At 36.1% G+C, this 23,267-nt stretch overlaps 1 protein-coding gene and 1 long non-coding RNA gene across 6 annotated transcripts in view; one reads left to right on the top strand and one right to left on the bottom strand.

Annotated features, from left to right (window-relative positions):
• Positions 1-20,186, top strand: part of LOC122571660 (CCR4-NOT transcription complex subunit 6-like) — a 925,145-nt gene extending 904,959 nt beyond the window's left edge. Inside the window, exons 5-6 of the mRNA XM_043735708.1 lie at positions 9,504-9,572; positions 20,010-20,186. Of these exons, the coding sequence (XP_043591643.1) occupies positions 9,504-9,572; positions 20,010-20,046 (106 nt within the window). The 3' untranslated portion in view covers positions 20,047-20,186. The remainder of the gene's footprint in view (positions 1-9,503; positions 9,573-20,009) is intronic.
• LOC122571665 lies at positions 4,238-14,102 on the bottom strand. 5 transcript variants are annotated; one of them, XR_006318149.1, is made up of 6 exons: positions 12,970-14,102; positions 11,446-12,891; positions 9,452-9,623; positions 7,089-8,689; positions 6,022-6,990; positions 4,238-5,458 (listed from the first exon to the last, which is right to left on the bottom strand). It is a non-coding gene; the product is annotated as an uncharacterized LOC122571665 (long non-coding RNA). The 5 variants fall into 5 exon arrangements; XR_006318152.1 differs by having other exon boundaries at positions 4,238-6,990; positions 7,089-7,217; positions 7,289-8,689; XR_006318150.1 differs by having other exon boundaries at positions 4,238-6,990; positions 7,089-7,570; positions 7,768-8,689.
• Positions 20,187-23,267: the final 3,081 nt, after the last annotated feature.

Below are 23,267 nucleotides of genomic sequence, written 5' to 3'. Positions count from 1 at the left end.
GAGCTGTAAACCTAATGACACCCAGATCAGATAAAAAACCCCTGAAAAGGACCAGCCGGAAGGGCACGATGGACAGACAAAACCCAACGGCTGGTAGGGAGAATCAGCAACGTAGGAGGACAGTTCATCATCAGACATCGTACCGTACGGTTGAAAGACTTCACTCCCAACAAGATTTCACCACCGCCGTGCATCACATCACACGTTACGTTTATACAACAAGTTCAACACAGTGCTGGATTACTCTAACACTCGATATATTAAACCTCATCGCTGTCCCTGTCGCAAGTCGCTCCTATCAGTCTATCCGAACCTCTTAAAAGTCGCAATATCTGATACGTATATTTTACAAAAGATCCTCGACAATATATCATTTCACAGCCTCCCATATGATTATCACGTGTGTTCAACATGTACAAGTCACCCTGTATATTATCATTACATTCAACTGTTGAATGATATCTGATTAAGAAGATTACTTTCTCCTTTCTAATGTTCTTTTAAGTAAAAACCATCGTCTGTGATTTTTGTAATTGTTGAGGTTATTATATGTATAATGAGAGAGACGCGTGGATAAACTATAAGGTAGAAAAATATATTCGAAATACGGAAGTGAAAAGTACAAAAATTGAAATAATAATACGAGCTGGTCCAGATCCGCACGCTAGCAGTGTTACTCTATAACTGAAAAGCCTGTCGACTGTTTATGGTCTGCCTTCGTCGCAGTCTTTTGTCTATGCGCTGTCGATGGCTTCAATGCTTTAGAAAGCTAAAAAGACCAGATGCAGAGTTTTCTTAAAAGCGGTGACCTTCAACAGTAATTATATATCTGACGAATAAAATTTTGTTTTATCTACTGCGTACTTCAACTACTTTCACACTCGAGTTTCATTTCCGCTTTAAACTGCAGTTTCATGAAATAATTGAGCAGAAAGAAGCAGAGAGCTTGTTCATAAACTTCAGAAGCCAATGGGTGCTACACCTTAAGGCTTATTCGCACGTAGCTACAGTGGTTTCACTTTCATAAAGGTGGCCGCTGGACACACTGGAATGCAACGGTACTTGAAGCAGTAGTAGTAGTAGCAGTAGTAGTGTACCGCTCACTCCTCTTCAGAATTAGCATTGTACATTAAAAACTGGCTACCGTGTCGTGCAGTATATGCTAAGTGCACGCGTGATGTCTCACTGGAGTGTTATGTACGTTCAAAGAATGTTAACGCTCTGGCAGAATATATGTAAATGCAGCAACCGCTAATTGCAAGTCTCAGTACTTCTACTTGTAAACGATCGGGCAGAGGAAGAGAGAGAGAGAGAGAGAGAGAGAGAGAATTACATGTTCTTTTTGCGTAGAAAAAGTGATATTATTTCAACTGCACCATTCCTTGCAATGATCGCAGATTATTGGAAAAAGCTAATGGTCGGAATAATTGAAAAACGTTGATAATGCGATACGCCGCTTGAGAAATATTTAAATTAGATCAGTAAAATGTTTCTCTCTTTATTGAATAAGAGTATTAAATATTTTAATGACTCCGAAAATTTAACAAAACGATATGCATTCCGATAATCGTACGAGCAGTAATGATAGGAATATTCATTTTAATACTGTTTCAATTTAATACTGTCTTTGATATCTTGTTTAGCCGATGTATCAGTTTAATTTTAATCGAGTAAGTGGCTTAGCTCGTTAAGTACCGACCAATGGTTTATCATAATGTTAGTACATTACTTGTTGTACATTAATGTTACTGCGTCTATTTCTTTGTGTTTCATAAAATCGTAAAGCCTAGATGGAGGAAATAATCATGATAAAAATACCAGGAGAATCTTAATAACTTTCTTTCGTTTCAAAGTTCATAACTCGACAGCAGGTAACGCAAAAGACACGAGTTTGTAGAGATGTGAAAACGTCTGGATGTCAGCTACAGGAGTATCTAATAAAATATAGAATAAAAACCCCGTTTAAAGATTTTAATGTCACCTGTACAGAACGTTTTATCGTCAGTCATCGCCAGGTGAAACAGATAAAAGCACAGTATGTTCCCCTCGATACCATGAAACATTTTTTTCTATCATCACGAATAAGAGAGTAATCAAAAGTGACAAAGTTTATAATTATAATTATAAGCTATACTTCCGTGTAAAAATAATTATTATACAATTATAAGTTATATTTCGAGGTAAGTTGTGCATACACAAGGTGAACGAATGAATGCTACCACATCATGGTATTATGTACGTAGCCAGGAAGAATGTTAATATATCAACTGACCAGATGCGGTGTTCACTGGTTGTGAACACAAGTTGCAGCAACAAAATACACGTTAACCGCGACTGAAATGCGGTCCATGGTTAACCAAGGAATCTTTTTGCGGTAAATCAACCTACGAAATTCGTTCCATCATTGACAATATATCCGCGTGGTTAATATCTACGGTTCCTAACAAATTCTCAAACCGAAATTGATATCCGACTGGAAGAATGTAAATCGCCTTGTTTAATCCATCAATGGCCCAGTCAGACCCAGTTCGTATTTTTTATTTGTAGTTTATATAGATTTTTATAGATTTTTATTTGATTTCATTTTATCCAACCGATACTGACGCGTACGCTGTCAGGGACGTACAATCATAGGGAAAATTCACTGTAGTGGTACCGGCAGATTTTTGCGAGTATTTCGCAAACCAAGGCCGAGGACGGTTACACGTATAGGAAAAAATTATTCAGAATCACGGGAAAATATTCGAAATCATCGAAATCGGCAAGATGATTGAGATATGGATAATTAGCAATTTTTTTTTTATTTGGTCGTCAATTTACAAGCAATTCTTATTGAGAATATAATTAGCAAATGAATAATATTTATTCTACACGACATATATATGTGGTGTCTTTAAAGGGGGGCCTGGGGGGTGTCGTGTGAATTATAAACGAGCGGTTGCTGAGCATGTACGTAGGACAAAAGACAAGGGGTTGCTAGGGGACAATAAACTAATTAACAACAGTATGAGTTGAGAAGTCAGAGAATGCGAATTGCGTTGATGAGAGTCGTTGATTAATTACTCAGTTTATTATTTTCTGTTCAATTAATACCTGTTCAGTCTACTTATCATTAATAAACTAATTATAGTACGTACGTATTGCAACACGAGTATAAAAGTACGTATTATAATACACAGACCTGCTTGAAATAAATATAATGACTTTCACATACTACGTGGCGTTGACAAGTATCACGTTGATACGTCGTCACATCATGATAAACACGTTACGGTCGTCCAAGGGTTAATGAATTAATTAGAGCAAAAATGCTGGCGGTTGAGGCGAGGATGAAAGACACATCCGCCGTGTTTCCTCAAGCTGAAGCAGTGTAAATTCGGCTTAAGTTTCGATTGACCTTATCGATACTTCAGTGTACAGCTCGCGATCCAATAAACAGCCGATACGTTATCTAGGAGGAAAGCGTGGGCGCGCGTTGAAATTGTCAGCTTCTAAATCACACGCGGCAAAAGGTGGCGTGGCACGGTTACCATAACCCTGTTATCGTAATTATTGATTTCACCGTGACTGCAGCCTGTCATTATACGCGATGCCATTAACCTCAGTGGCATGACACGCTCGCGTGTACCTGTTTGCGTGCCGCGTCGTTACATAGCTCGGCGGCCACGGCTCAAATTAAGGATATGATATTTCTTATTAAATATTATTTAACATTCGATGAACAACAAAATAGATTCGTCCACTTTTTCATTTAATTAATCGCATTAACTGACCACGATAGTTCGCTAAATTGGAATTCGCTTGGAGCCGATCAACATTAATTAGAATGCTGTTTTTCGCAGCTTCTTCGGGTCCGTACGAGACATGGATTCTCAGGAATGAGCTACGCCGAGGCTCCAGCGGCTCTCTATAAAAACTGTTCGCCGCGATATACGAACATAATAAAACAGTTAAATACTATATACCGAGAATCACAGCGGTCGTCGCTTCCTTCTTTTATGCGTGCTCGTGGCTGCCCTTTACTTGGCGGATAGCGTTAAACCAGTCCACAACGAAAGATCTTAATTAGGTTTGCAAGATTTCACGGAATGCGGACGATGTATCGAGAATCGTCGTTAAAACCTATACCCGGCTACATTACCATATCTTTGCATGTCAGATCGTACCTGCTTAGTTAATTCGCAGTTAATTCGCTAGAAATGACTTTTTAGCATTTCTATATGAAATATTATTGTATTTCGTTGGAGTTCGGAGTATTAAGTCGTCCGAAAAGTTTCTTTCGTTTTATAGGGAAATAATGAGTGCACGATATTTTTCGTTCTATATTATTTTATCGAAATACGTATGATCCATTTTGTTCTACCAAGATGAAGATTGCAACGTTCGACAGAATAGGTTTCATGTTTGTATAAAGATGCCTTGTTGTAAAAGACGTGTCTGTGAAGGAAAGACACTAATAATTTGGTAGAGCTCGTAGTACAGTTTATTATGAGCATGAGATGATACTTCAGTTTACATAAAAAATGATCCTTGACGATCGTTCTTTGCCGCGAAACACTGTACCGAATATTGAGGTGTTTGAGCAAACATTTGAAACTAAAATTGCAGAGTAGTTTTTTATAATTTCCACGTTCGTTCTCCTTCTTCCTTATAAATAACAATAAGCGAACGTTTCAGCATAGGAGGGCAATCGTGAGTATCTGGTAGATATTGAGCTGATTCTGTATTTCTTCTTCTTTCTATTGAGCTGATTCTTCTGTATTGTCTATAACATGGTTATAATATTCGTTGCAGACCATTAGAATTTATTTTTCGTATCTGATGGACACTGATCGTGAACGTAGAATTGTGGAATGATTATAATTCATTGTGTATTTATTCGATTGGAAATAATGGAATACGCAGAGGTTTGCAAATAGCATCCGCTGAAGAAGGAATAATTACTCATGCAAGCGGACACGAGAACAAACTCTCATCTTAATCAATTGGCAAAAACGCTTTGGGTAGAAAGTGGAGTAAAGAGGAAACTCAAGAGATTCCAACCAACAGACCTCCTAACGCGATTTAGTTGAGTTCAACTCAGCACTCAGTAAACATAAATAGCTGACAATAATCAAGTACCAAGTACGGCTATGAGCTATCGAGCAAGTACCTGCATATCAACGTTCCACGCAAGATTTATTTATTGTCGTAATAGTATATAAACAACCTGGAAATTAAAAAAGAGAAGAAGAAACATTTCACGATACGTTACCATTGCCATTGCTTTGAATTGCACTTAAATTGGCTGCAACAAAGTTCGTAATTATTTCCTGAATGATCTACGAGTCTTGTCATTCTTCTTAATTTTTATCAGCTGTATTATTCTATCAGTAGCCTCGTTAAAACTATCGTTATTTTCTCTGACACCATCAACCAAGCGAAATAGAATATTACGATCTTGAGATGGCCTTGGATTCTAAAATATGGTATCGATCATCGGCATATTAAAGCGAAAGAATGATATCCTTCCGGCTTATGTTTTTCAAATGAATGCAATAAACGACTGCGATATTTATCGTAGCAAATTTAGCGACCATAAACGCGTTGCAAACGGAATGTAAATATGGGGAACATAACTTGCGCAGGGTCTGGATTACATCAAGGCATTCAGAAACAACGTATATTTTCTCATATACTTTTAGAAAATGGGAACATTCACGTTGCGAAATAACGATAAACAAATGCATTGCTCACGCCGCTAAAACCGTTTCGCTGTCTCGGTTTGTCCTTAGATAACGAAAAATTCGTATTCGTATAATAAAAAGATTGATATACTCTTCGTGTTCGATGAACGTAACGTTGCAACTGTGTGTGCGCACTACGAGATATCCAGAGACACGTAAAAGATATTTTATAAGATTGAAAAGACTTTAAGAACTCGTGGGAAGATCGCGAGAAGAAAAGAAATAGATCTAGTCTGATTACAAATGCTGACGATGCTTTTTTAGTGTTTATTCATTTTGAAAAAAATCCACTCACTTGTACTCACGTTGTTACTGTTGGCACTGGATTATCTCGAGGTTCTGTTAATAGGATTACAAAGGAGGATTGTGAGCGTTCTTACAAAACGTCTATGGTACAACATTTATAGCATGATGGCTAGTCCTTGTTTCCTATGAGCGTTTATTACCAGAAGAAATAAGTTACAAATACATTGAATGTTCAGTTGCTGCAACACTCGACCAATTCATATTAAATTATACAGTGAATCTGCAGGCTTATGAAAGGCCATTCAAGACGTCGAACATAAGAGAATACGATGAAACAAACTACTTGTATCAAACTATATGAAACGAACTACAGTGAATACGAATGAACATAAATTGCATTACAAATCACAGGTGGCAACTGCGAAACTGAACGTGTCAGAACAAATAAATAAAATAGAACAAACAGTAATATAAAAGCAAGTTGGACAGTATACAACTTTGAGAAGGAGATTTAAAGAATGAAACCGAAGATCAAAGATGAAAACTAGGGTGGAAAGGGTCTGGCATGGTTAGTTGCTGCACATGAAAGTACTTCGCAAGCGTTAAACAACATTCTGTAGCTTTTATGGAAACGAAAAATTAACATGTCGTTCCATCTGAAAAACTGAGACAGGAGAATTTTCATTTTTTATTTCTCCTCCTCCAAGGAATTTGTTATGCTCCAAATAATTAACTGTGGTATCCCATTTAGTTAAAAAAAAAAAGCAAGTCTGCAGCAGTTTCAGAAAAGTTAGTTTGCAATGTTTTGTGTGATTCACCTTGTGTATTCGTTTCTATGCACATGGAATTTCAAATTGAACAAGATACTTCGTTGTACTCACGAAAAAGTCACACGTCATTTACTGTTTCTCTGCCTTATCTGGTTATTGTTGTTATTTATTATGTAATCCTAAGCCCTAGGTGTCACAGGATGGGACTTGGCTTCCCATTAAATTAAGTTGTCATATATTTTGTGCGTCTAAAATGTTGTGTACCTATTATTTCTAAATTTTCTTTCTACAATTTCTTTTATTCATAAAACGAAAGAAACTTTTGGGACAATGTAATATATCATACCTCTTTGGCCTGACACTCTTACTTCGCATACTGCACATTGGTGTCCTATTCTGTGGATGTCACTTTGGTACTCGGTATCTACTCTTATCGCTAGCATCCTTCCACTTATGTTCAAACTAATGGCTAAACCTGCTTATTCGATCCTAATGTAAACTACTGCAAACTAAAGTAGCCTGGTCTAGAAACTATAGATTAGGTACCTCTCTTCCCAGTTTTTATTCAGGGTTTTCTTAACCAGTTCACAGGCGCTTCTTCTCCTTCTTCACATGGTAATTCTTATCTAATTCTTATCTCTATCTTATCTAGTTATTCATTTATGTTTATTTTATCAAGATTAGCCAATTGACTAAACAATAGTTTGGGCACAGCAAGATAAGATGAAGTTGATCATTCTTCGACTCTGTACAATTTTCTCACTCAAATTTTATTTCACACGAAGATGGACCCCGCTGGGGGTAGCCGCCCACACGATGATCAAACAGCTGAAAAATTCCACCAAATGTCCAAATTGGACAAATTGTGAGTGTAAATTATTAAATAAAAAAAAAATTTCATTTAGCACGCATTTAAAAGTTTCAGAATTGTGCAATTTATCTCAAACTGATTATCAGAAAATTATCAAAATTGCTATTCACGTAATTTATTCCAATTCAAAGATACGCCGAACGATTGTACTTACATTACACTTTGCGTCAAATATTTTTCTGCACAAAATTCGTTCAAAAATGAAACGGGATAGCGTCTAATACAAAACGAAATATTTTTTCGCCGTCCTACGTTTGCGCGACTGACGAGAAAGCTAAAGTTGTCGAAAGTTTCTTGACGAGCGAGTTCTCTAACGTTCGCCAAGCCTTCCGCAATTGATCCTGCTACATACTTGTGAACTTCTGGAACTGGCTGCGAAAACTAAATAGAAAGTTAAGTTCAATTTCCGGTTCGGCGTTCTCCAACTTGGAATTCTGTTGAGGACAGCGGTACGTCGTGACATGACGTAGGGCAAATTTAGCAAATGAATTGCGTCGAATGGCAACACGAACAAATTACGAGTCGAGAGTTCCAGCTCCTCTATGTTGGAGGAATTTCGTTAGAACTGGTCTTCAACTGGAAGATTACTACCCGAACTCTGTCTGTCAACTAGCTGGTTGGTTGCGGATATAAGGAGACGAAGGCAAGAGCACTCTTGCCGAGTCTTCAACACGTTCTACGACTAGTACGACGTCAGAGGCTTTGAATTGTTAATTTTGATTACCTTCGCGCCTCGTCGTACTTTGCTCCTGCCACTTGTCTAATGTACCGCCATTTGTGCCAGAGTTGAGTCACGTCTCTGGGTTTCAAGGTTGTTACCGCCATTTCCGGAGAGTCGTTAACGCTCTCCGCTTTGTACCTCTTCATATATTCCGATTCCTCACTCACCCTCTTTCTCTCTGTTTTACTGCTCCGCTTTTAAAGCTTCTGCGAGAAGTGGGTCATTTTACGGTACTATAAAACGTTACCTATACGTCAGCTACTTATTTGGCAAATCGGTTCACGTAGCTCTTGGTCAACTATGGTAGCCAAATTGCGGCTCGTTAATGGATCATAAATATACAGGTGGTATGATACTGTGGGAATAATAATAATCATTTTTAATAGCATTTATATCTCTTTTAAAAAGTTACACGTTAATACAAATGATTTCGATACGGAAGCGGCGTAAGAACTACTTCAAGTAGGCAAAATTGATGAGATTATATATACTTTGATATATCGATGAAATTATATATATATCAAGTGCCTTAGCACTAAACTTTCAAAAATTCTAAAAATTGAACACTTTGGTCTGTGAATATATTCTTACTCTAACTCCAAACTACCTCGTCCCCATCTTTTATCGAGTACTTTTTTAATTATTTTTCTCTAATTTAATAACGGTTCTTGTTTTTGAAAGTATATCGCAAAATGTTGTTAATAATTAAAATATCGCTTCGTATTTTATGCAATTGTTATAAATTGAGAGTATGCTACGTTTAACTCGATAGTACTTAGGTTGACAACATACACCTGTAACTAATTGCTGTGCATGGAATTGGTACTTGTTTGGTATTCACACAGATTCATCTTAATTACGTAATAAACGTTGTAAATATTTCAGTGAATAACTACAGAAAATTTAATCGCACACGCTACATGTACTCATTGTTTGCTCAATATTAAAATGGTTTTCAGTTTTCAAAATGATTACAAATGACTTGCTGACTTTTCACTTTAAACAAATAAATAAATAAAATAAGCCTTTCAAAAATACACGTGTATAATATACATATATATATATAATTTGATAAATGCGTAAATTAGTTTATGAATATGTAATTGTCATTAATTACGTTTTATAATTTGGCGCTGCCTTTACTAATTGATACAAACTTCTTGTTTCAGTTACTGCAAATCATCCACCTCAAAGACCATGGATTCCATTGACGAGACCGAACAGGACGAGACCAACATGTAAGTTACAATGCATTTAGCCGTATAAATTTATTACATATGGAAATTAATCTGAAAAATATAAATGACTTTCTTAGGAAACTCGATCATTTCCAAGATCAAACCTAATTTGTTCAAAGTATTAAACGTTATTTGAAATGCACGTGTGCTATTTAGAAAGATAGCGATATTAATTTGTTGGCAAGTTTCTTCCTGTAAGAATTTTGTCTACTAAAACTGTCTATTAAAATTAATGAAGAAAATTTGAATTGAATTTTCGTTTCGTAAGCACTCACGAAGATACGATATTGAAAAATGTCGCAATTAAGGCATCACAGTATGTTTCTGTAAAATTCATTAAAGCAATTTCAATTATTATCGGAAGTCCAGTTTTATTTCAATTATTAAGATAAAATTGCAAAGTCAATAAATCATCGTTTTGTATTTCCCGATACCTTTAATAATGTATATGATATGCATGTTTGAACAATAATTTAAAATATAATTAAAATACTTGTTGCATTGACTGAACGTAATGAAATGAAGTTTATTCTTTTGCTTCTCCACATTTTCCATATTTATAAATCACTATAGAACACGTAGTACTTGAAAATATGAGAATTTAACAATGAGCAGCGATTAAGTGATATCATATGTATCTTAATTAATATGTTTCATGCTATGTGAGCCACAGGTGGCCCATGCTGTATTTTCTATTTAAAATCTTGATGTTTGAAGTATAAAAAGCTATAGTAAAACTGTAGTTTTACCACAGACACATGTAAACATACGATAAAACAAAGCCATCGCTTTTTTTTAGAATTTATTACAAACTTTACGGTATGGTGTACTACTTAATGCTAATATTTCTGATTTTTTTAATACATAATACAAAAACATAGACTCCACTTTTTTTAAATAATACATCGTAATATGAATGTATTCAATGATATCCTACACTTTTTACAGTGAATGTAGCTTTGTAGGATTTTACATAATAATTATGTCATTGCGTATAAGCTTCCTATAACGTTCGGTCGAAAAAACAAACTTCACATTTATCCAATGCAACAAACATTTTAGCTACGTTTTAAATTATTGTCCGAACATGCACATCATTGTTGAACGCAACTCAAAATATATAATACATAGCGATTTGTTAATTTTCCAGTTTTATCTTGTAGTAACCAGAATAAACCATTGCTGTCATTTTTAATGATTTTTAAACAAACATTTTCTGATACTTTCATCGCAACGTTTTCCATGATTATCTTTATAAATAGCTATAAAACGAAAATTTATTTCAAACGAATTTGACGCGAACGAGTTGCTCTCAAGATTAGTTTCTTGCTTTTCTTTTCATTGCTAAATCACTTTACTTTATGACAACAGGCAAAGGGTACGTGTGTCTGTGTTATCCCATTATTCATCGTCTCCATGTTATCCAATGTAAAACTTAGCATAAACAATTATAAAGACACCGGAAATTGCTGTTCGTACATCGATCATATCGTCCACATCCTATTCATATCGTTAAATACATCGTGAAACGTGTAATAAATTGATGATAATAGAATAATTTAAAAAAATACATTGGTATTGATATGTCTGCATATAACAATTGATAAAAATATTGATTGATTGAAATAACAATAACAATTTCAACGGATAATGCGTTTAAAGTGTTTGAGAAGAGAATTTCTATTGTTCATAGTTACGAATACGTAATTACACACATAATGAATCGCTAATTATCCGTAAATATTTGAAATATTTTACAATAATAAGCTATCTGTTTAGTCTGCAAACATCGACCGTGTAAACAGAAAGTATAGTACATGTAGGCCACCTGTGGCTCACACAGCATGGCACGTTAGTTAAGGAACATACGTACAATATTATTCATTCACTGTTTACTGTTAGCAGCTCATCATCTTCCTTTCCTACTTATATTAAATAGAATACAAGCATCAGCCACATGTCTAGTACTATACGTCATCTTTCTTTTTTATTGTGTGTTTAAGATCAACGTGTAACTCCTAAGATGATTATTAATGACCACGGTGAGAATGCTCAGTGAGACAGAACACATAATTATTATAAAGCAATATCTTTCAGAAAATCTGGAGCTTTTTCGTCGGAGTCTTCTTTTTATATCATGTTATTTAGTTTTATAGTTTGTTAGGTCATGTTGTACCCTTCTGATATTCTGATTAAGGCAGACGATTAGGTAGGATACCTTCGATGAAGTTCAATATGCCTTAAACGTCACAAATATTTAGCTCAGTTTTGATAACATGGTAGAGTTGTGGTCTTATTCTTAATCGAGTTAATGTTACTTGATCTTTTCTATTCGACCATAAAGCCAGATTGTCGCCATTTATATTGTTACGGACTTTGCGTAGCTTGATAGGCCTTAAATTTCTCTATTCTTCAGTCCATCACTCTATTATTCCTCTAATGAAGTACCTTTGAAGATCTTTGTAGAACATAAGTTCACGATTTGTTGTAGATGTACTGCAACTATTGGGATGGCATTAGGTTATCACCTAATGACAAAATCCACAATCACTTGGTTGCCAAACTCAATAGCCAGGTGTGCTGTTGAGCACATCTTTGTTTACGTATATCGAAACACGTGTCGATGCGAATCACCATGATGCCTCTCAGTGCAATCATTTTCATAAAACTGTATTACGCACAAGCCACATTACAAGGCTTCAAATGGTTGAACTTTGTCCTGACAAGAAAATACTCTCATACACCCATAAATAAGGCAGATATTTAGCTGAACTCATTTAGCTAAGACACCCTACTATTAAATGTAAAAATGGTATTTAAAACAGAAAAATATGAAGATTAGTAACAGCATTTGTCACTAACAGACGTTCTGTTTTAGATAACTCAATATTCGGATAGCAGCTCCTTTAAATATTAGGCCGTTCGAATAATATGGAGATCCCTTTCGGTTTGAATTAAAAGATTATTAAACATTGTATAGTACGAAGTAGAAAATTGTTTTAACAAAAGCACGTTGCAACGATAATAAATGGTACCTTGTGACCAGATGACGTGGTCTAATCCAACGACGAATACCTTGGCCGTCAATCAACATGGAATCACAGCATCAGTGAGTTTCGTAGCATCGATATGTCACGCAGTCTGCCGATTGCCATATCGCAGCACACCACAGATTTATTGCAAGCGTTGCCACGGTATCGTGAAAGAGCTAGAGAAATCCAGTGCCAGAGAGACACGGCGCGAACAACCGTTCTTCTGGTGATACCACTGTCACTACCGTCGCTATTACCATCGCTCCCATCGCCACTGTTGTGGTCAACTAAAAGGAATCCATTGTCTGATTGACTATGGAATAAATGAGATAAATCATTTCGTTATGAGTCATGCTATTCATTACTTATAATAATAGGCCGCTGTTATTACATCCAATGACCCGATTGTACTGTCAATCTCTTCTCTTCCCTTAGCTTCGTCTATCTCTTCTTTGATCTGTTTATTTAATTACAGCCTTTTAAACGTTTCGTTATAAACGTTCCATTATTCTTCAGCTTTTCTACTCTGCGATATACAGGGTGTCCTGTAGACGCAGTTCGCTCAAGAAGTTCCGGGACCAACGTTATTAAGAAATTTCATTGTCTATTAGCCAACGTGCATTCTTTCACTATGTGAATTTTAAACGACGTGTGCGTAGTGCTCTTTTGAAATTGAACCTAAAAGGACTGACACGTTCTTCTGGATCGTTTCTACATCGTCCAAACGCGCTATCCTTGCAGTGCCATTTTCAGCTTAGGAAACAGAAACAAGTCAGCAGGCGCCAAACCCGGACAGTAGAAGATGGAAGAGTGAAAGATCAATCGCTGCAACCGATTTTCTAGCAAAAGGTTGCTGATAGAAACGAATGATAGAAACGAAGGTAATCAACGACGAGTGTACTGAAACACTGTCGTGCAGGAGAAACCATTCTCGTAATTGGTACGTGTTCCGGTTGATCCTACGAATTATTTTCAAAAGGCGGTCAAGTACGTCTGCGTAAAGTGATCCAGTTACAATCTGATGATCAACTATAATCTCACCGGGAGACACAAATTCGGCGAATCAGTCGCCTTGGCTACAAAAATGCGATCAACATCGTTTTCATTTTTGATTTTTTGGCTCCTACTTCCTAGATTTGGATGTATAGAAAAATCATGTACGTTGAATGATAATAAAATTTCATGCGCCTTAAAAACTGTGTTCTCAACAACGCGAAACCTGCTGAATGTGCACTGTGCAGCTACTGCACGAGGATCCGCTTCAGCGGTGGATTCTGAAGACGAGGACATTGAAAAACGTTTTGACGTGGTTTTCCATTTTGTAATTTCTGCTGCGTCGTTTCAACGAAAATTCATTTGATGCAATTAGAAAGCATGGGTCGATCCAGTCCTGAAATTTCTAGTATAGGCCACTAGTATACCACTGACTACTCTTTTTCCTGTCTTGCATTGTGGTCTCGAAACACGTGGAATTATTTGAAATCTGTTGGTCGTGATAAGTCCGTACGTGCAGCAACGCGGAATGCGACTAACGACTATGCCAGCAGGACCGTGCAAATTACTTCTTGCACTTCTCGTGACGACCCTGACAATCATGATCATTATGGGCCGCTCACGAACGTATTCTTTGGAAGACAGCAATTATGCGTCATTATCATTCCCACGTTTATAACGATACAATTAGGCTTTTATTGGAATTATTGTTGTTTTCGTATATATAATCGTTGCTCTAGTCATTTCCATCTTTGTTACAGCCATTTCGACCAGCGCATCTGTACCGTCGAAAATTGAATTTACTAATTTTCCTTTGTCCGAAGAAATTAGTTTTTTTTCCAAAAAACTAATGTTTTATTTATGTGAACTGTGATTTCGAACTGTAGCTTCTTTTCTCTATTTATTTATTTATAAGATAAATTTTAGACGTTACGACGTAAAAGTTAATATTTTTCATTAATAAATCTTGGTTACTGATAAATATTACAAAAGATTCAAATTTTTTTGATTACTGAAAGTCATTGTCAATAACGAGAATTTTTTTCGTCTACGAACAATCATTATCGATAAGGGAAATTTAATTTAATGTTTACCAGTGACCAATATAAACGTCAGGTACTTTTTTTCGTTACCATTAATCGTTATCAATGACGAGAATTTTATTTTCGTTACTGATAACCATTATCGACGACAATCGATTTCCCTGGCTACATTCGATTATCGTCAGTTGTTATTAACATTACTGATAGTTCATACATACTCATTGACAAAGTAAAAAGATACTAATTATAAGACTTATGGTAGTCGAACGTAGCCAAAAGGTTTTTATTAGGAACGTAGCCATTGATAATGATTATCGGTAACCAAAATAAAATTCGGGCCATCGATAACGATTACTGACAGCCAAGCAAAAATTGTATCGTTCACAATGGATCAATTAAAAATTAATATCTTTTAATAATTTCATTTCTTGAGAAACTTTTTTTGACCTCTATTGATAACTGGCTTCCATTTAAATAAAAATCAATTTTTCCTCAATAAGTCTTTTCCAAAGAACGTTTAAAGCACACGTTAAAATCTTTAGTAAGCGAAACAGATCTCAAACTATAAATTTGTATAATCATCCGAAGTCTAGTCGCAAGCAGACAACTTTTGAGTATGCGTGCGATGTTACGAAATGTCTAATATTTCTTCGGCTTAAAAAAGTTCTATTCAAATAGACGATTCCTGCTAATTATACTGTTTCGTATCAATTTACACGGTGTACGTGCTAATGATAAATATAGGTAGGTATATTCGTTGATCGATCGTTTGTCTTGATAATGACTTCATTAACGATGGAAAGCACGTTTGACGTTTCAAATTTATTATTTAATTTTATCTTGATCCGTGTTATTCAGATTTTTGCTGCTTCTCGCTGTTCGAGGACCGGATATCATCTCTTCTCAGCGGTACTGTTAATAACATTGGTGGCTTCATGCTAGCGAAGGTAAATTAAGTAACCTGTTCGGATTTTCTGAGACTGGTTTGACGACTATTGAGCCAGGTCATGGCATCGATGACCTCGGAAATGCCGTCCCTAACCATGAATGAAGCTGGAACCAACACTTTCATAGCTTACGTTGCCATTGACAATCACTTTCTTATTACAACTCGCATAAGGAAACAGCCAATTCATTGAGTATCAGATAATAGTAATTTATTAACAAAGTCGACAATTTATTAACAAAGCTACTCAGAGAATTATGATCAATTAATAATACAATAAAAGGAGACAGAGAGGGAGTGAATTAATTGGCAACAATTAAACAGGCGATGTTTCATCTATGCTTAACGATGTCTTCGATATTTATAATTAGCTTCACATCGAATTAACTTTCTTCCTACGAAATATCGTATAAAATATTGTAGATATTACCAAAGCATCGCCAAAAATTCTTTAGACTAAACACGCGCTTAATACGAAGCTGATTCCAAATCTATGAAAGTTGAAATCTTCGACCAATATCCACGCTGGACTGTACATTTTTATTGGACTAATTTTAAACTCTAAAAACATTTCTTACCAAAAACGGTACGTCAAAAGACATAATTAATATTTATTAATTTCCAACCGAGATAATGATACCATAGATCGATCTAGCACGTTAAACAGCAATTTATCTTGCAGATACACGACGACTATTTAATTTTTCCAACGTTCCAATTTAGTTTCCAATGTTAATTATTGTCTGAAGATAAGAAAACGGGAAAGTCGTACGCTGGATGATACCTGCGTGGAAAAAACATACTCCCAAAGTCTTCTTGCACTATACTCGTAGTCTCCTTCGTATATATTATTACTGCAAGTCCGAAGAGACCTGCACTCGCTGTTCAATAAGGGATGTTGCAAAGTTACGTGCAGCAGCGTGAATACGAGTAAAGGCGAACGAGCGAGTATTAAAGACAAACGCGACCGGTAAGACCAGATGCGCTTAACGCGAACTCTCGTCGGCTGGCAGGCGCTTAAATCTTGAAGCAAAGATACATAGTTTATTGTGGCGCGTCCTTTTATCGGAAACCGGCCGCAATTGTGGCGCTACTAAATAGATCGAATGGTGCAACGTGCCGGAATAATAAAGTTGGCTTTCGAAATCTTCCTTCCTGGTCTGTTAATCCGTTTGCGTGGAACCAACGTAATGAACGCCAACAGCGAAGAAAGTTCAGTCTTAATCGCTGGAGCCTTGTTCCGCCAGAGCAAAGCTGGAAGAGGCAGTCGAGTTATCCATTACAGATAATTAAGGATGGTGCGCTAGGCTCTGTTATCTGCAGGAAAAGGTGGCAGGGATTCTGTATCCAAAGAGGATGCTATATCTTCGATTCATAGGCATGAAAACATTCGCCGTTTGATATATCTAATTGCGAGCAAACGATTCTGTTTCTTGGCCTGTTGCCAGTTATCCTGCTTCCACCAGTGTTACGGTGTACGAATTGTGGAAGTGATTCTCACTTCTAGGAGATCTCTGCATCTTCTCTAGTGTGTGGTTTTCTTAGTCCTCGAAGCTATTAAGTATTGTTTAGATCTGAATCAATTTGAGGGACCTCTTAGCCTCATAGCTTTTTCTAGGAGCAAACCTTGCAAAGATGGTACAGCGGAGTATAGACGGGCCAGTCTTCGTAATTGTATTAATACACCATGAGACCCATGGCTTTGGAGCTCTTCCGTAAAGTAACGCTGGCAGTGTGCGGATCTTGACTAGTATACACATTGTACTTATACTTAAACTTACTTAAATATATTTCTATCATACATTTATCCACGCATTTCCTCTCTCTATTCCAAGATAAAACCTCAACACGTATGAATAATCCAAATCTTTCAGAGAGACACAAAGTTTATTTGAAAAAATATAGTACTTTGCTCGGTTATCGGCTGGTACGCAGAAAAATACAAGGAAAGAACGGAAACACATCCAAACCAGCTGGCTGCCGAAGCGAGCAAAACTCTCATAGACAGAAGACTAAAAAGAAAACACCCCACTCACCTCACTAAAGAAATAAAATAGTCAAACTCGAAGATGGTATCTGCTGAGGGTAGCCATCCACATGTCATTTTGCAATTAAGTAAGGAAAATTTACCAAATGTCCAGCTGGATAAGTTGTAAAGTACAAATTAAATAGAAAAAAAAGACTTGTCGGAGAAAATACCCCACAGACCTGACTGAAGAAATAAAATAGTCAAACTCGAAGATGGCATCCCGATGGGGGTAGCCATCCACATGTTATTTTGCAATTAAGTAAGGAAAATTTACCAAATGTCCATCTGGACAAATTGTAAAGTACAAATTAAATAGAAAAGAAAACTTTTGTTCGAAAAAATACCCCACAGGCCTGACTGAAGAAATAAAATAGTCAAACTCGAAGATGGTATCTGCTGGGGGTAGCCATCCACATGTTATTTAGCAATTAAGTAAGGAAAATTTACCAAATGTCCAGCTGGATAAGTTGTAAAGTACAAATTAAATAGAAAAAAAGACTTGTCGGAGAAAATACCCCACAGACCTGACTGAAGAAATAAAATAGTCAAACTTGAAGATGGTATCTGCTGGGGATAGCCATCCACATGTTATTTCGGAATTAAGTAAGGAAAATTTACCAAATGTCCAGTTGGACAAATTGTAAAGTACAAATTAAATAGAAAAGAAAACTTTTGTCCGAAAAAATACCCCACAGGCCTGACTGAAGAAATAAAATAGTCAAACTCGAAGATGGTATCTGCTGGGGGTAACCATCCACATGTTATTTTGCAATTAAGTAAGGAAAATTTACCGAATATCCAGCTGGACAAATTGTAAACTACAAATTAAATAATAAAAAAATTTTTTGATGAACAACAATTTCTGTATTATATTATTTTATTGAATTAGGTATGATCCATTTCGTTATATTTCTATTATTATATTCGTGCATAATTGAATTAACTAATATAAAATAAAAAACATTGTGCGTCTATTATTTCCTTATAAAACGAAAGAAACTTTTCAGACAACCTAACGGATAAGAAAATCGTCTGCCGAGTCTATACTTCTTTAATTATATTCTCAAAAACATAAATTTACATAAAAACTCTCCGCCTACTAATTGTCACGTTTCCTATGAAACTCAGCACATGTGCTAGTAATTATGAATGAATGTGCATGTGCTTCGAACACGTTTGCTCTTTACGTATCTTAAGTGAATCCATCTAGGACATCCTGAACATGGTACTGAAGAAAGCACCTTTTGGAAAATAGCTGCAGAAGAATTCCCTTTTGTCTCATTTTCTCAGTCGTTATCATCTATGCGCGTTAAGATAAGCTCGGGTCTCTATACGTAGTTACACTGTCTCTATCTTCCAACTTGGATTTGGATAAGGAAATCTAAAGGAAAACCGGGACACGACAGCCATTAACGGCGCTTATCTCACGGCACATCGTGTTCAAACAATGTGCATTTGACATGATAACGTTGATGAATTCGAAATAACTATTAAACTCTCGTTTAATTATGTAAAATAATTATTCCTTTCTCATTCACCTTCGCATCCAATGATTTTGTTGATTATATTCGATGAATTATTTATTCTATGTAAGTAGACCGCGGATGTTCATGGGTTTTTTTGGGAATTTAACATTCCAAAAATCCTACGAAGTACATATAATATGCAAGAATGTGTACGATATTTAAAATAGAGCAGTAACGTGTGGTATTTAGCAGACGAGGCAAATTTCTATTTAGATTTCATTTCTGTAATTACGTTTATAAGAACACAAAGTTGCATATACATTCACAGTCTATGTATAAGCAGTAGAACTTTTAATTTATCGCGTTAAATAGTTCGATGAATATTTTAAAATACAGTAATAGCGTTTATTCGTATTGCAGGCTCACATGCCATTATAAAGAAGATTATTGCCATCCACTATATATATCGTACACAGATATAAACATTTACACACGTCACATACATTCATACACGTACCCAACACACGAACATACACACAACTTCATTTTCATCATCGTCAGTTCGACTAGCGTTAATTTTGTTATCTTTATAATCTCTTGCACAAAGGGAATACGTTTCTTACTTGCTGAACACTTTGAAACAAAATAATTTTACGAAATAATTTAAACGTTAAGAAATGAAGAACAAATAAAGAACAAATTTTGAACAAATTTCTACCTTACAGAGATACTCTCTCCCTTCCAATTAAATTCACGTTTATATTTCAATTTATGTATTATCAATTTTCCTTATCAGTCGATGTGTCTTTTTATTTTTTATAAAAAAAAAAATTAAAGTATCCGTTCGCGAGAGCGATTATTCTAAAAGATGTTTTGACTTTAATTTCATAAAATTCACTAATTGTAAGTGGTTCTGTCTTTGTTCCAGGTATATTCACAGTGATGTGTTACAATGTATTATGTGACAAGTACGCGACTCGACAAATGTACGGTTATTGTCCAAGTTGGGCGCTCGATTGGGAGTATCGGAAAAAGGGGATCCTCGATGAGATACGACATTATGCCGCGGACATAATTAGCCTGCAGGAGGTCGAAACGGACCAATTCTACAATTTCTTCCTGCCAGAACTTAAGCACGATGGCTACGATGGCATATTTTCCCCAAAATCTCGGGCGAAGACGATGGCAGAGAATGATCGTAAATACGTAGATGGATGCGCCATATTTTATAGGACAGCGAAGTAAGTACGACACTGTTTAAGATCCATCCATTTTTATGTAGAAAACTAACGAGTAAATCTACAAAAAATTACACTGTTCGACGAGTTTGTACTTTTTTCCGATTTTGCAACACTCGGTAGGTGATTCTTCGTGAGCTAAACACGAATCTGCAAACTGCATTTCCCGGAACCAACACTTTTCGAAGAAATCAATTTTCAACAAAATTGCAAAATTTCCAACTTGCAAATGTTTCGTGCTTTTACCGTTGCACCTATCGAGTTGCTACGTAGAACATCTCCAAAGTTGAAATTTCTAATCTCCTTGAAAATTGATTTTTCCGAAAACTATTAGGTCCAGGGGGGGGAAAATTAGGAAAGAAAAATTGCTCATGGTTTGTGAAGCGTAGCTTAGGATTGTAAATTCTGATTGCTACCATAAGGAGATAAATTCTTATTGATTCGAATAATATCTGTATAATAATATAAATTGGAATTCATATTAATCTTTATATAATTAAATGGCAAATTTTTGAAATCTGTCTTTACTTCGTCATAAATATTGGAATTCCGAAGAGCATTTTATATAAACACAATGCATGATTTTATGCAAATGTAACACAATCCACGTAACTAGGACCACGTAAAAACTAAAACAATTATTCTCTTGCCAACATTTCTTGACACATCAAGACCTTAAATGATTGCAAACTCTAGTTCTAGTACTTTTCAACTATTCACAGTGGTAATTTATAGGTTGTGCTTAGCTGCACATACAGTTTTGTACAGATATACAAAACGAACGCTCCGTGATACGCGTAAATTCGAACATATTTCACCATCTTTACAGTTATCTAATTAACAAAACATGAGACAATGATGGATCGGCACGTTCGTTGCACAATACGCAAAATACAATTAACTTCATAGCAACTGTTAACTGTACAACTGGCGTACACACTTACCACAACAGAAATTTCTTACCTGGCATTTCCTTCTCGTTATTTGTCAAAATGCAGCAGTTCTCTCACCTGCACAGCTACATGCTAGGAATCTAATTTATTACCAGTAGCCATTAGATCTGTTTCACTCGCGCATAGTGCTTCTTAAGTGTGCTAAATAATGCTAAATATGCGAATATACTATATATAATACCCAGAGTACTCTTAATAATATTGTTGTTCCGCTCTGAATCCCATTTGTCGTATTACATTTGAAAAGAATTGTCCAACATAAATTTCAAGGTTGTTGCTCATCTAAAACATAATCAAACATAATATGTAATTTTCAGAATACTCTCAATAATATTATCGATTTGCATTGAATTTCATTTGTGATGTTACGTACGCAAACGTTTTTCAAACATAAATTTCGAGGTTGTTGCCCATCTAAAACATAATCGAACATGCTATGTAATTTTCGGAATAGTCTCAATAATATCGTCGTTTTGCGCTGAATCTCGTCTGTCGTATTACAAATGAAAATGTTGTGAAACATCGTTTCATGGCACCTATAGAGTGATTGCTAAAATTTTGCGGCACGCCAAAAGATACACCGTGGGATATAACAAAATCCGTGATACAAAGGAAGATTGTGTCACTCGAAATAAGACGAAGATCAAGAATAACAAAATTGCCTTGGAAGCTTCAATTGCAAGAAAATCGAACTTGCGAACTCGTCGACTATTTGTATTTACGTATACTTCACTAATTCTTAATTAAATAGAAATGGACAATTGGCAAGTAGTTATTTTACATACAAAACTATGTCAAACATACAGAATAAAATTTGTCCAGCTGGACAAATTGTAAAGTACAAATTAAATAATAATAAAAAAAAAAAAGATTTCCCGGAAACGAAGCTGCGAGCGAAAAAATGTTGTTCTTGCTACTCGACTTATTTGGAGCCATAGAATCTCGCTGACTCTGCTTCTAGCGTGAATTTATTCCCACAGCGTACATTATATTGGAAAACAGGCTGTTCACACGAGCTATCGTTATTTTTATTCGACAGTCTAAAGCCTAAGAGGAAAAATAGTCAGCGTGGCCATGACTGATATTATTAGGTGTCGCGTGTTTGAAAAATTCCTGCGGCATACTGGTTGAAAATCACAACGTTAAATGAGATCGATTAACGAGCTGCTTTGCCGATGCATGGTCCTTGAACAGATAGAAAAAGCGAAGAGTCGATGAGTCCCAGGCGACATGAAATCTGGAACGACTATAGCGCAGCCAGCCTCGTTAATTATGTCTTCACTGGGAATTCATAGAAACCGCGGTACAGCTTAGTAGTATTAGTGTATCGTAGGTCAGTATTAACCCTGTGAAACTCATTCTAAGTTTTGTAACTGAAGACTGAAAGCTACGGGCAGAGTGATGGAAATACTAGATACCTGCGCTCGCATCTCAGGGGATAACAAGATACGAGACAGAAATGGTCTGCTGCACAAATGGGCTCTGTTAACGGCTAACGTGCAACGAAAGGTACTACATTCAGCATGGACTGCAAGAGAGCGCGGAGTTTCTTTAATACAGAACACATCATCCGGTTTGCGCTAGGTCAACGCTGTTTCCTGGCAAATCCAATGCATTTACAGTTTTCAATTTTTAAGGCCCTAATATAATTAATTGTACGTATCTCCGCTGTTATTCGGGTTATGTAGACAATTCGAAGCGCGTTATACTCCACATTTGATTCTTTATACAGAGCGCATCACCTGGTTTGCGCTATGTCAACGCTGTTACCTGGCAAATCCAATGCATTTACAGTATTCGAATTTTCAAGGCCAAATAATCTAATTGAACGTATCTCCGCTGCTGTTGGGGTTATCTGGACAATTCGATGCTCGTTATACTCCGCTTTTGATTCTTTATACAGAGCACTTCATCCGGTTTGCGCTATGTCAACGGTGCTCCCTGGCAAATCCAATGCATTTACAGTATTCGAATTTTCAAGGCCAAATAATCTAA

The sequence above is a fragment of the Bombus pyrosoma genome, linkage group LG10 (assembly GCF_014825855.1).
Source record: "Bombus pyrosoma isolate SC7728 linkage group LG10, ASM1482585v1, whole genome shotgun sequence".
NCBI lineage: Eukaryota > Metazoa > Arthropoda > Insecta > Hymenoptera > Apidae > Bombus > Bombus pyrosoma.
This window is presented reverse-complemented; position numbering and strand designations above follow the sequence as displayed.